We start from the raw sequence: 12,645 nt of genomic DNA, 5'->3' as shown, positions 1-12,645 counted from the left end.
TTCAAGGGGCAAGTGGAATCATTTTATTTGTCGCTTTACTGGTGCCAAAACAAGAATGAGGACTGGAACAGAAAGAAATAAACTTTATATAACTTACAGAAAGAGAAATTTTTGGTTGTAAAGCTATTTGTATGTAAAAACAAATAATTTTCTTTCCACATGGAAAACTGGAGCCATCAACTTCAGAAATTTCAGAATAAGACCTACTTCTGAATAGCGTTAAGCAGGAATGTTTCAGAATTACTTTGTCAGTTCATTAAGATGACCGCACAGATTTCCTTTGGAAATCAGTTTTAGTCACAGATCTGCAGTCACAAAGAAAGTCCTGAGTAAAACTCACAAACAAACCCATAGCATTTACAGCACAGATCTGGAAAGAATTAGAGATCAGCAGATCCTCTGCAAGTTCTACTGTGGTACAGGATCCTATTTTAAAAACCATTACACTGATTGCTACAGTGCAAGCCAATCTGGTCCAGGAACAGCTTTTGGCTTTTAATTCCTGAGCCACTAAAGATTGTGATACAAGTTCAGGCTTCCAAGACATGGCTTATTACCTTATTATTCCAGCAATATCCTCTGGTAGGCAATCCATCTAAAAGTACAGAGACTGTTTCCAAACAATGTATTTAAATCTCCCCTACATGCTGAAGGCCTTAACACAGCCAGAAATTAACCCGTATTAACAAAAATTGTTTCTAAGTTTATAAAACAATTAATAAAGCAGCCACTAATTTAGTTCATTTACTGGCCCAATTTTAGCCACTACTATTGTAACCATTATCATGACTATTGTAATTATTCAGTATTTCAAAGTGAAGACAAGAAGTTTTTCAGGTCCATCTTCTTCTGGCTCTTTTGTTTTTCTTCAAGATTAAGCAACCGTTTTAGCTGAGTAAAGTGAAATTTACTGTTTTTGGGAGTCTTGGACAAAGAACTGGATGGTGACTGTCCAGCCATGCATGTTCTGAAAAGCAAAACAAAACAAAAATCCAATAAATCTCTTATTAAAAAGAGGCTGGAGGAATAATGTAATTTTATGGTCTGCATTTGAAAATGGTTGTGTACATAAAATTCAGGTGCACAATTACTTAACTACAAACATAACTTATACATTGGGTGTAAAAGTGGGCTGTGAGAAACACAACTACCCAAATATGTATGCAAGTACTGAGTTTGTGCACACAATTACACACATGCTTAGAAAATAAAAACCCTACATGGTATCTCACACTAAAGGCCGAAGTTTATTTTTTTAAAAACACCTAGAAGTAATATTTTTTACCCCTAGTCACTCTTTTTATTAGACTCTTTGGACTCCTGCAATTAAAAAACAAACCCAAACAACAACTGATCTTCCATTTCAGATCCTTGATAAAAGATAAAATATTAATTATCAGAGCGCTTACTAAACAACTTGTCTGAACTCCCTTTCCTGACTTCTAGTACTGTGCCCTTATTCACTGAAGTATGTTGCCTCTTTAGGTAAAATGGAAATAGGCACCTGGAAGTTGATGCTGGACTCTTGCTTTTAGATCCAGATTTACTGTGGTTTAAGGGTGTCGTTTTGTTTGCAGATATCTGAGTCTTTGGGTCTGGTCTACTCTTCGGAGTACCAGAACAGCTTGTTGCAGTTGCCAAAAAATCTCTGCTTTTACCACAATATCTTGTTGTTTTGTTGCATGTGTTGCAAGTGACCAGCTATGAAGAGAGGAAAGGAAATGTTAGCTCTTCTGTCAGTCTTTCTGCATTTTAAATGTATAAGGCATTGGTGACTAACACTTTTAGACTTATCTAAACTGCTCTTCAAAATTACAGAGAGTGAATCAAGCTGCTTAAATACTTTACTTGTGTGAAGCAGAGAGACATAAAAAGCAACATCAAATCCACATCTAGCTTTCTCTTTTAAACCACGTAAATCATCAAATTCCCAAGGGTGTGACTAGAAATGACTCCAATCCCCTGGAAACTAATTTCAGGGGACTTTTAATTCTGAATTGCAAACACATGGAGTGAAACACAAAAAACAACCTTGTCACCACAAAAAGACTAGACAACATTAAAAGTAGCTCTGACTGTATAATACTTTGAATGTACCCCAGTGGAATTCATGTTTCACCACAAACATACAAGAATCCAGAAAACGATCAAAATGTATTTTAAAATTTATCTTTTAATTTACACCTCTACGTAAATATACAACACTTTTTTGCAAAAACAACAAGGAGTCCTTGTGGCACCGATGAAGTAGGTTTTAGCGCACGAAAGCTTATGCCCAAATACATTTGTTAGTCTCTAAGGTGCAGCGGGGACTTCTCGTTGTTTTGCTGATACAGACTAACATGGGTACCCCTCCAGAACACTTTTTTTGGTGAGTCTTCAGAGAAAATATTAAAAATCCCAAATCTGCAAAAATAAAAAGATGCACTACAGATAAAAAGAAACAAGGTAGCCCATTGGTATGGAGAGAAGGAGAACCCCACAGGGAGAGTGGGACTAGAGGGTATCTACTAAAGTTCAGTGGGGTCAAAAGGGGAAGCAGCTGAGTGGGCAAAACCATGTGTTAATAGAGAGACTGTCTGAGACACTGCTCCCATCACATAACATCTCTTACAAGTACACCAACTGCTGTCACAGAAAATAACAGGAAAGCTTTTAATTTATTTTAGCTCTTTTTAATGGATTCAGCTAGAAACAAGGAGAATTAAAACAATGTGACCTGCCAACTCTCCACAGAAGACCACCAGTGGTCCACAACCCAAAGTTTGGGAACCAATGGCTTTGGCAAAAGTCTCTTTAACAGCTGATCTTCCATTAACTGATGAACCATATCTGCAAAAACAACTAATTTACAGATGATGCCTCTAGGAGTTTTAGAACTCTGCAAAATAGAATAAGGTAATTTTATGCAATTGCAAAGTTAGCAGAATGCTTAAACCAAGATATAACATATCGCTAATGGTTAAGAAAGGTCTTGTAAACCTAGCCTGTCAGCTTGTTGGTTTAAGTCTCAGTCAATTTTGCTCCTAATGTGTCATTTTCTACAGAAGGAGCTTATATGGCTCTAAAATGGTAATTTTGGGAGCTGTCAGTTCCTGGTAGTATTTTAAGTATATAATACCAGAAACATTCCAAGCACAATCCAAGTAGGAAAGTGCACACCAAATCACAGTAAGTATGTAAGTCAATCTTGATCTTAACTCAGACAGATCTTAATGGGATGGTCAGTCTGCCTGAAACAGAGCAGACGGTATTACTATGTTTAAATCCCAATTCAAGGACATTGCATGGAGATTAGAATGGACCACAAACTATAAACTCACATTTATATGGATGCCTGCTATATTCTGAGAATCTGTCCAGCTAACAAACAAATGTATATTTTTGTTTAAAAACCTGTTACAGCTCTGCAGGTCACAGTGTACATCAATATTTGGTTCTTTTGGGGATTTTTTTTTTTTTAAGACATAAGCGGTACATTCACACCTGGCCAACTACTCCTTAGTACAGAGGTGGGCAAACTACGGCCTGCAGGACCGTCCTGCCTGGGGACGGTAGTGGTGGCGCGCGTGGCAGCGAAGGGGGTTGGATAGGGAGTCCCGGGGGGCAGTCAGGAGCAGGGGGCAGTAGTTCTGGGGTGGTGGGGTCAGGGAACAGGGAGGGGTTGGGGTCCTGGGGGGGGGGGCCTGTCGGGGGTGGGGATGTGGACAGGGGTCAGGGTGGACAGGGAGCAGGGGGGCTGGTTGGGGGTGGAGTCCCGGGGGGCGGTTAGGGGACAAGATGTGGGGGGGGGTTGGAGGTTCTGAGGGGGGCAGTCAGTGGGCGGGAAATGGGTGGGGCTGGATGGGTGGGGGCCAGGAGGTTTGGGGGGCACAGCCTTTCCTACCCGGACCTCCATACCATTTCACACCCTGAAGTGGCTTTCGGGCCAAAAAGTTTGTCCACCCCTGCCTTAGTATCATTACTTAAGTTTGTTTGGGCAAGACCACAAAGTGTTGGATCCACCCACGTTATTGGAATAGGAAGAGACCCACTGAATATCTGCTGTCTAAAATGACAGCTTTTCAAATCCATCCTAAATATTTGTGATATCACACCAATGAATAATAAAAGCAAAACTTCCAGGTTCACAGTGGTTTGTGAGCCCTTCAAATGGAAACTAAAATTTTGAGGGGAGGGAATTTGCTTCATTTTGTTAGTTTTGTACTGTGTCTATCTGAAGTGCCTATATCCTTGACATAGAAGTGATCCTAGTTAATGATTATGATACTTCCTCAACCCAATCTTGTGTTGTTGGTGCTTCAGATTTCTATTGTTGCAAATTCTGGCACAGGAAATTATAATCAGTAGTTTCCTCATTTCTTAGAAAGCTGTTCAATCTGCCAGCAGGACATGCTCTGAAGAGTCAATGTTGGGCCTAGAATCATAGAATATCAGGGTTGGAAGGGACCCCAGGAGGTCATCTAGTCCAACCCCCTGCTCAAAGCAGGGCCAATCTGCAATTTTTGCCCCAGATCCCTAAATGGCCCCCTCAAGGACTGAACTCACAACCCTGGGTTTAGCAGGCCAATGCTCAAACCACTGAGCTATCCCTCCGCCCCCAGTGGGGTGTTGTCTTCATTTATTAAGACATCTGTCTATATAATTGTTTTAATAGATTTGTATGTCTCTATAGCACTACATTAAAGTTATATATAGTTATTTTCTACATGACAGCTTCAGAACCTGAAAACTTCTTCATTTTGATCATTCTGGAATACAATGAAGCTCATGCAGTAAAGTGAAATGTGTTAGCACTGTTTACTATATTTTGTGTTAACAAGTGTCTTCCCTTGCCCCTTAATGACTATTTTCATTATTTTAATGAAGTTACTTTGGATTTACACATTGGTGTAAATGAGAGCAAAAATCGAGCCCAGAAAGCATTCTGAGACCTCCCATAATACACACTGGTTTGCAGCACTGGGTAAAGTGCCTTTTATTGGTGATAAAACACTGTGCTCTGGGGCAGAAATGTATATTTTAACCCTGTAGATAGGGGAAGTCAGTAATTCATTTTTCATTCTTGCTGGATCATTTCCACTTTCTAATCAGCAAATAAGAAGTCACTGGCTATTAAGTATTGAATATTAAACACTGGTCAGGAAAGTCTCACACAAAATTGCCACCCAACCCAATTTTCCCTAAGATTGTTTGAGCTTCCTCTGGGAGACATCAGAGCCTGCTCAGGCAGTTCACATTCAATTTGAAAAATGCTGATAAAGAAACAAACCAAACCAACAAAAATTGTTTCATTGTCGGACATGTGAGATTACATGTCACTATGGATATCCTCGCCCTCAAAATATAAGCAACTGGGTCAGTGTTAATGTGTGACTAAGCACTTTGTGTGTGCATGAACTTCTGATCTCTTCCAGAAATAATTTACTCTCATTTAGGTACACAGCTTCACAACAGACTTCTAAATGGGAGACTGGTGACAAGTGTTTCCTCCAGGCATAGCTGTCCTTGAAATCTTCAGGCCTCCATGAGTATGTCTATGCAGCATTTTGCAGCCCACAGGAGCAAGCATCCCAGTCCGGGTTAACAGCAGAGTTTTCACTAGTGCTCTAAAAATAGCTGTCTAGACAGAGCTTTGAAGTGTGGCTCAGAGTATGAAACACCCCGCACTCCCTAGGTTTCGGTGTCTAAGCCACAACTTCAAAGCCCTGTCTATACAGCTATTTTCAGAGCACTAGCATGAGCCCCGCTACCTAAGTCTATCAACCTGGGCTGACAGGCTCACTCCCACAGGCTCCAAAACATTGTGAAGACAAACCTCAAATGGCTAAAGAAAAGAAGTAAGCCAATAAGAGTTAATGTTCCGACAGCAACCTTAACTAGGATTATGTTACGTGTTGTATGCTTTATCATAGACATTTTATGACAAACAGTAACATTCAGCTTATACACTTTAAAAAAAAAAGTCCATCACAGCCAAACTAGTGTAACTGCTGGAATCTTAACTTTTAACAGGACTTTCAGCTTTGATTTCCTCATTTTTAAAAAAAGGGGGGAAAACCTACCTCTACTTAATGATGTTAGGATTTACCTGACCCCAATTAGGCTCTGCAGGTCATAACACTCTTGAGCGAAGAGGGTGGGAAAAGAAAAGTATCCATCTTTGCTGCTGCTAGTTTGGCTAGAGACACTTCTGCAAAACTGCACAAATAGACTAGCAGTACAGTTTACACCGAGAATGTTCACAACAAAAAGTTATCTTCACAATAAAAAGATAAATGGCTTGTTTTTTAGATTAAATCTTAGAATGTGCAGATTGTGGCTTCTGTACATTTTTGCAGCCATGTGTTTGGAGGTTTGGGGATTTTTCCCCAAAACCATTTTCTCATCTCGATATTAAAGTCAGGTTTTTTGTTTTAAAATTCCTTGTGTGTGTATTTGAATAGAAGTTACCGTAACAGGAAAGTTACGCAGAGAAAGTTATGTTCGGATGAAATAATTGTATGGATTGCAAACTCAATTTCTAAAGAGAAAAGCTTCCTATCTTCTTTTATTCCCTCTCTCTTTGAGGGAAATTAAGGCTCCAGGGAATGAACAAACTCAGTGTTCGTATTAATTGGAATCGCAATCTTACCCGAACACTTCCTGAGTCCTTATACTTTTTCAAAAGCTTTGTCTGTTTCAAATTGAGTTTTTGGTTCTTTGCCTCCCGATTAAGAAGTTTCTGTATCCGTGGAATCAGTTTCATCTTGGGTTTGAGACGTACTCTGTGGTTATCAGGAACCAGCAACTGGAAACAGTAAGGGCATATCCTTTCTCTGTCGATTTTGTTATCTACAGATGAATAAAGTAAAACCCTAAATGAACTTCTCTCTGTAAGTATTTTTAGAGGTGAACATATAAAAGGCATATATTACAGCTATTAAGCCACTAATTTATAGCATACTGTAAATTGTGCATTGATAAGGGCAGGGCAACCTTTTCTCTAGCATTTTAAAAATCTTATTTGGGTACAAGTACTTTCTTCAAATTGTTCTGTTAGAGGTGTTTCTATGTCAGCACTAGATACAGGATTAGTTTGAGTCTGCATTTCATACTCAACAAAAACTCAAGAGGAAGCCGAATGCCAAAATGTTAAAAAAATAATCATGTTGTATTGTGTGTAGAGTTACATATAGTAATGTGCTGTCCAAAAGGTAATTGTACCAGCAAAATACGTCCACCTTTCTTCAAAAATCTTACATTATGAGAAACATATTCCTGCAAGGAACTCTATGAGGCACACTCCTGTATCAACATAAAACCCTGCTGAAGTCAAAGGTGGTCTGCCCTTGCTAAGCTTCTTCCAAGACTGAGATTTAATTAAAAATACAATAGTGTTAGAATCAAAACAGGCTAATGAAAGGCCAAATTCAGGCTTGACGTGAATGGATGCAACATGGAGAGATGGTCCCACATCTGCCTCACTACATCCCATTCCAGGTAACATTAAATCAGACATAAGTGGTAGCCACAGAAAATTCTACCAAAAGAAAAACATTTCCTAATTCCCTCTGGTGAAGAATTTCCCTCTGTTATCCCACGTTTTCGAAAGTGGAGAAGAACTGAACATGTTTTAAAAGTCACATCACGTGTTCTGGGCAGTTCAAAAGCTGTGAATTGAGCTTGCCTGTCTGTCTCCAATTTAAAGAACCAAAACCACTGAATTATTTAAACTTGCCTTTTTCAGAATGAAGCGTCCACCTGGGGGAGGAAAAAGGACAGGGTTACTGACCAAGTTACAAGTCACTGCGCTCGGACAGCAGGAGGCACTGGTTCCAGACCGAGCCACAGCCCCTGTCTGGGATCCTGCCCTGTGTACGCTGTCCTATAAGGAAGTGTTGTGGAGAGAAGGGGGGAAGTCGGGGGGGGGGGGGGGCAGCAGCACAGACAGACACACAGCGGGCTGTGGGGGTGGACAGAGATCAGCCTGGCCCAGGGCACCGCACAGCACCTCGGCCCAAATGCGCGGGGCTCACGCAGCCACGCACGGCCCGGGCCCCTGGGCAGGGGAGGCGTCAAGAAACCGGGGCCACGTGGTGGATGAACACGAGGGGGCGGGGCCATGACTCTACAGATTTAACAGAACGTTCTCAGAGCACCCCCCCCCCCCCCAGAAGGAGATGTGGCTGTTATTACGTCACAAATCAGAATACTGGAGATCTTGTTCTCCCTCCCTTCCTCCCTCCCTGGAAAGGGGGACCGCGCGCCAGGCTCTTACATCAGGAATCGGGCCTGAGCCGGGCACGTGCCCATCAGCGCCCGAGCCGCCCCTTCCAGGAACCGCCGGCGCCTGGACATCCCCGCGAGAGCGAGAGGCGCGCGCACACCCCGCGGCGACCGGCCCGGTGCCGCCGCCTTTCCTTCCGGTGGGAAAGCGCGGGGCAAGGGCCTGGCGGAAACGGCAGCCGCGGCTCCAACGTTCCGGCCTCCCCGCGGGCCGGCGGGAGGGAGGGAGAGAGAGCCGCTCGGGCCGGGTCGCTGCCGGGCTTGGCCCCTCCCCCCGCCTTGCCGCGGGGCGCCATGAGAAGCGGCGTACCCCTGAGGGGAGCTGAGCGCGCTCACCCCCTCCCAGGAAAGGCCGGTCAGATGCGGGTGCCGGTGCAGCATTAATGGCCGTGAACACCAGCTGCAGTGAGGCTGAGGAAAGAGCCACCTGGCCCCAAAACGGTGCTAGTTAACTTAGCCATATTGCAATGAGAGGCCGAAACGTGGTGCTTTCGGGGAGCCTTACCACAGTGCCTTGCTGCATCCCAGTGTCGACAGGGTCTGCTTGTCCTTTCCAGAAAGGAGGCAGATTTTGGCAAGGAAATGTGAGAATGAAGCAAAAACACATTTTAAACATCATTTAGTGTTTTTAACGATAAACAGTCATCTAGTATAAACAGTAAACATTTATATTTTTAGTTGCTTTCCCTAATACGCATGTTTAAACCTGTGAGTGACGTCCCCCATGAAGCAGAGAAAGCCCCCCCCCCCCCAAAAAGTCTCTGCCAATCTGACCCTGGGCAAAGTTCTTTTCCAACCCCAAATATGGTGTTCAGTTAAACGCTGAGCAAGTGGGCAAGATACCTGGGACAGAATTCCTTATAGTACTTCAGAGCCCTCCCCATCTAGTGTCCCATCACCAGTCATTGGAGATATTTCTTGCTAGCAGTTGCAGATCAACTACATGTTGTTAGGTGAGGTTCTGTGGCCTGCAATGTGCAGGAGGTCAGACTGGATGATTGTGATGGTGCCTTCTGACTTTAAAGTTTGAGTCTTTGTCCTGGAGCCATCTGGAGCAGTGAAAATCCCTAGTATGGACACTTACTGTCTGAGCAGAATATTTCTGGGTAGCACAGAGTTCTCCGTCATGGAAACAGGATTCTGTTGTTCTTACAATTCTTTTTCTCATTGCTGCTGTCCTCTAGGATGCTGATTCTGGGGCTCCTGGTTAGTAACTACAGACCATGGCTGGTGCTCCTTTTGATCTGCATAGTCGGTGAGCTTCCAAACTAAGTGGTTGTAATGTCTCATCCATCTGTTGTTTCTTGTCTTATACTTAGGGTATGTCTACACTACAAAATTAGGTCAATTTTATAGAAGTTGATTTTTAGAAATTGATTTTATACAGTCGTTTGTGTATGTCCCCACTAAGTGCATTAAGTCAGTGGAGTGTGTCCTCAATACCGTGGCTAGCATCGACTTACGGAGTGGTGCACTGTGGGTAGCTATCCCACAGTCTCCGCTGCTCATTGGAATTCTGGATTAAGCTCCCAATGCCTGATAGGGCAAAAACATTGTCGAGGGTGGTTTTGGGTACATGTCGTCAGTCGCCCCTTCCTCCCTCCTTCCCTCTGTGAAAGCAATGGCAGACAATCGCTTTGTGTCTTTTTTCCTGGGTTACCCGTGCAAATGCCATACCACAGCAAGCATGGAACCCGCTCAGCTCACCACTGCTGTTTTGAGCATTGTAAACACCTTTCATATTATCCTGGAGTATGTGCAGAACTGGGCTAAGAGACGCCGGCACAAGGATGATTGTGATGAGAACATGGACACAGACATTCCTGAAAGCACGGGATGTGGCAATTGGGACATCATGGTGGCAGTGGGGCTGGTTGATACAGTGGAACGCCGATTCTGGGCCCAGCAAACAAGCACAGATTGGTGGGACCACATAGCGTTGCAGGTATGGGATGATTCACAGTGGCTGTGAAACTTTCGCATGCGTAAGGAAAGTTTCACTTTCCTTGAACTTTGTGAGTTGCTTTCCTCTGCCCTGAAGCGCAGGAATACCAAGATGACAGCTGCCCTGGCCGTTGAGATGCGAGTGGTGATAGCCCTGTGGAAGCTTGCAACGCCTGACTGCTAACGGTCAGTTGGGAATCAATTTGGAGTGGGCAAGTCTACTGTGGGGACTGCTGTGATCCAAGTAGCCAATGTAATCGTTGACGTTCTGCTATTAAGGGTAGTGACTCTGAGAAATGTGCTGGTCATACTGGATGGCTTTGCTGCAATGGGGTTCCCTAACTGCGGTGGGGCGATAGACAGACCACATATCCCTATCTTGGCACCGGTAGGTAAACCACAAGGGGTACTTCTCAATGGTGTTGCAAGCACTGGTGGATCACAAGGGACATTTCATCGACATCAATGTGGGATGGCCTGAAAAGGTGCATGACGCTCCCATCTTTAGGAACTCAGGGCTGCTCGAGCAGTTGCAAGAAGGGACTTACTTCCCAGACCAGAAAATTACTGTTGGGGATGTTGAAATGCCAATAGTTATCCTTGGGGATCCAGCCTACTCCTTGCTCCCATGGCTCATGAAGCCGTACACAGGCAGCCGGGACGGTAGTAAGGAACAGTTCAACTATAGGCTGAGCAAGTGCAGAATGGTGGTAGAATGTGCCTTTGGACATTTAAAAGCTCGCTGGTGCTGTTTGCTGACTAGGTTAGACCTCAGCGCAACCAACATTCCCATTGTTATTGCTGCTTGCAATATGTGTGCTCCGTAATATCTGTGAGAGTAAGGGGGAGACGTTTGATATCTATGTACATAGATTTTTACTCTCACAGATATGTACAGATATGGTCCCTTACCAAAGACTTCTTAAGCAAAGTAAGCTGTCATGGGGTAAGAGGGAAGGTTCTCTCATGGATCAATAACTGGTTAAAAGATAGGAAACAAAGGATAGGAATAAATGGTCAGTTTTCAGAATGGAGAGCGGTAAATAGAGGTGTCTCCTCAGTGTTCTGTACTGGGACCAGTACTGTTCAACATACTCATAAATGATCTGGAAAAAGGGGTAAACAGTAAGGTGGCAAAATTTGCAGATGATACAAAACTACTCAAGGTAGTCAAGTCCAAAGCAGACATGAAGAGTTATAGAATCATAGAATATCAAGGTTGGAAGGGACCTCAGGAGGTCATCTAGTCCAACCCCTGCTCAAAGCAGGACCAATCCCCAATTTTTGCCCCAGATCCCTAAATGGCCCCCTCAAGGATTGAACTCACAACCCTGGGTTTAGCAGGCCAATGCTCAAACCACTGAGCTATCCCTCCCCCCCGAAAGTTACAAAGGAATTTCACAAAACTGGGTGACTAGGCAACAAAAGGGCAGATGAAATTCAATGTTGATAAATGCAGAATAATGTACATTGGAAAACATAATCCCAAGTGTACATACAAAATGATGAGGTCTAAATTAGCTGTTACCACCCAATAAAGAGATCCTGGAGTCATCGTGGATAGTTCCCTGAAATCAGCTACTCAATGGGCAGCAGCAATCAAAAAAGGGATACAGAGTAAGACAGAAAATACCATAATACCTCTGTGTAAATCCATGGCACCCCCACATCTTGATTACTGCGTGCCGATCTGATTGCCCAATCTCAAAAAAGATATATTAGAATTGTAGAAGGTACAGAGAAGAACAACGAAAATGATTAGGGGTGTGGAGCAGCTTCCTTATGGAGAGATTAAAAAGACGGACTTTTCAGCTTGGAAAAGAGATGACTAAGGAGATATAATAGAGGTCTATAAAATCTTGACTGGTGTGGAGAAAGTGAATAAGGAAATGTTATTTACTCCTTCACATAACAAAAGAACCTAGAGGTCACCCAATGAAACTAATAGGCAGCAGGTTTAAAACAAAAGGAAATACTTCTTCACACAGTGGACAGTAAACCTGTGGAACTCATTGCCTGGGATGTTGTGAATGCCAAAACTCTAACAGGGTTCAAAAAAGAACTAGGTAAGTTCATGAAGGATGGATCCATCAATGGCTATTAGCCAGGTTGGTCAGGGATCCAACACCATTATCTAAGTGTCCCGAGCCTCTCTGCAGGAAGCTGGGAGTGGACAACAGGATGTATCACTTGGTGATTGACTATTCTGGTCATTCCCTCTGGGGCACGTGGCATTGGCCACTCTCGGAAGATGGGATTTTGGGCTGGATGGACCACTGGTCTGATCCAGTATGGCTGTTCTTATGTTCTTAAGAGGATACAAGCAACATTCCCTCTAATTTTTCCATCCATGTGAAGAGTGAATTTTATGTGCACCAATATCAAGGAAATGTGCACCATCAGTAGAAACAAAAAACCTAGATATAATAAGTA

General features: G+C 43.3%; 1 protein-coding gene across 1 annotated transcript; it reads right to left on the bottom strand.

Annotated features, from left to right (window-relative positions):
* RMP24 (ribonuclease MRP subunit p24) lies at window positions 1-8,392 on the bottom strand. Its single transcript, XM_048839302.2, has 5 exons — window positions 8,261-8,392; window positions 7,721-7,743; window positions 6,635-6,834; window positions 1,505-1,701; window positions 1-967 (listed from the first exon to the last, which is right to left on the bottom strand). Exons 1-5 carry the CDS (start codon window positions 8,338-8,340, stop codon window positions 811-813), a joined length of 657 nt encoding a protein of 218 aa, XP_048695259.2. The 5' UTR covers window positions 8,341-8,392; the 3' UTR covers window positions 1-810.
* Window positions 8,393-12,645: the final 4,253 nt, after the last annotated feature.

The sequence above is a fragment of the Caretta caretta genome, chromosome 2, assembly GCF_965140235.1.
Source record: "Caretta caretta isolate rCarCar2 chromosome 2, rCarCar1.hap1, whole genome shotgun sequence".
Lineage (NCBI taxonomy): Eukaryota > Metazoa > Chordata > Testudines > Cheloniidae > Caretta > Caretta caretta.
Note: the sequence above shows the minus strand (reverse complement) of the source record. Positions and strands in the feature narration are given on the sequence as shown.

Excerpts from the sequence above, each read along its gene's own strand:
- RMP24 (XM_048839302.2), bottom strand. The coding sequence starts at position 8,340 with ATGTCCAGGCGCCGGCGGTTCCTGGAAGGGGCGGCTCGGGCGCTGATG. Across the intron at positions 6,835-7,720 it reads GACGCTTCATTCTGAAAAAG|ATAACAAAATCGACAGAGAA; the intron begins GCAAGTTTAAAT and ends ATTCATCTGTAG. Across the intron at positions 968-1,504 it reads AGTCCAGCATCAACTTCCAG|AACATGCATGGCTGGACAGT; the intron begins GTGCCTATTTCC and ends TTTGCTTTTCAG.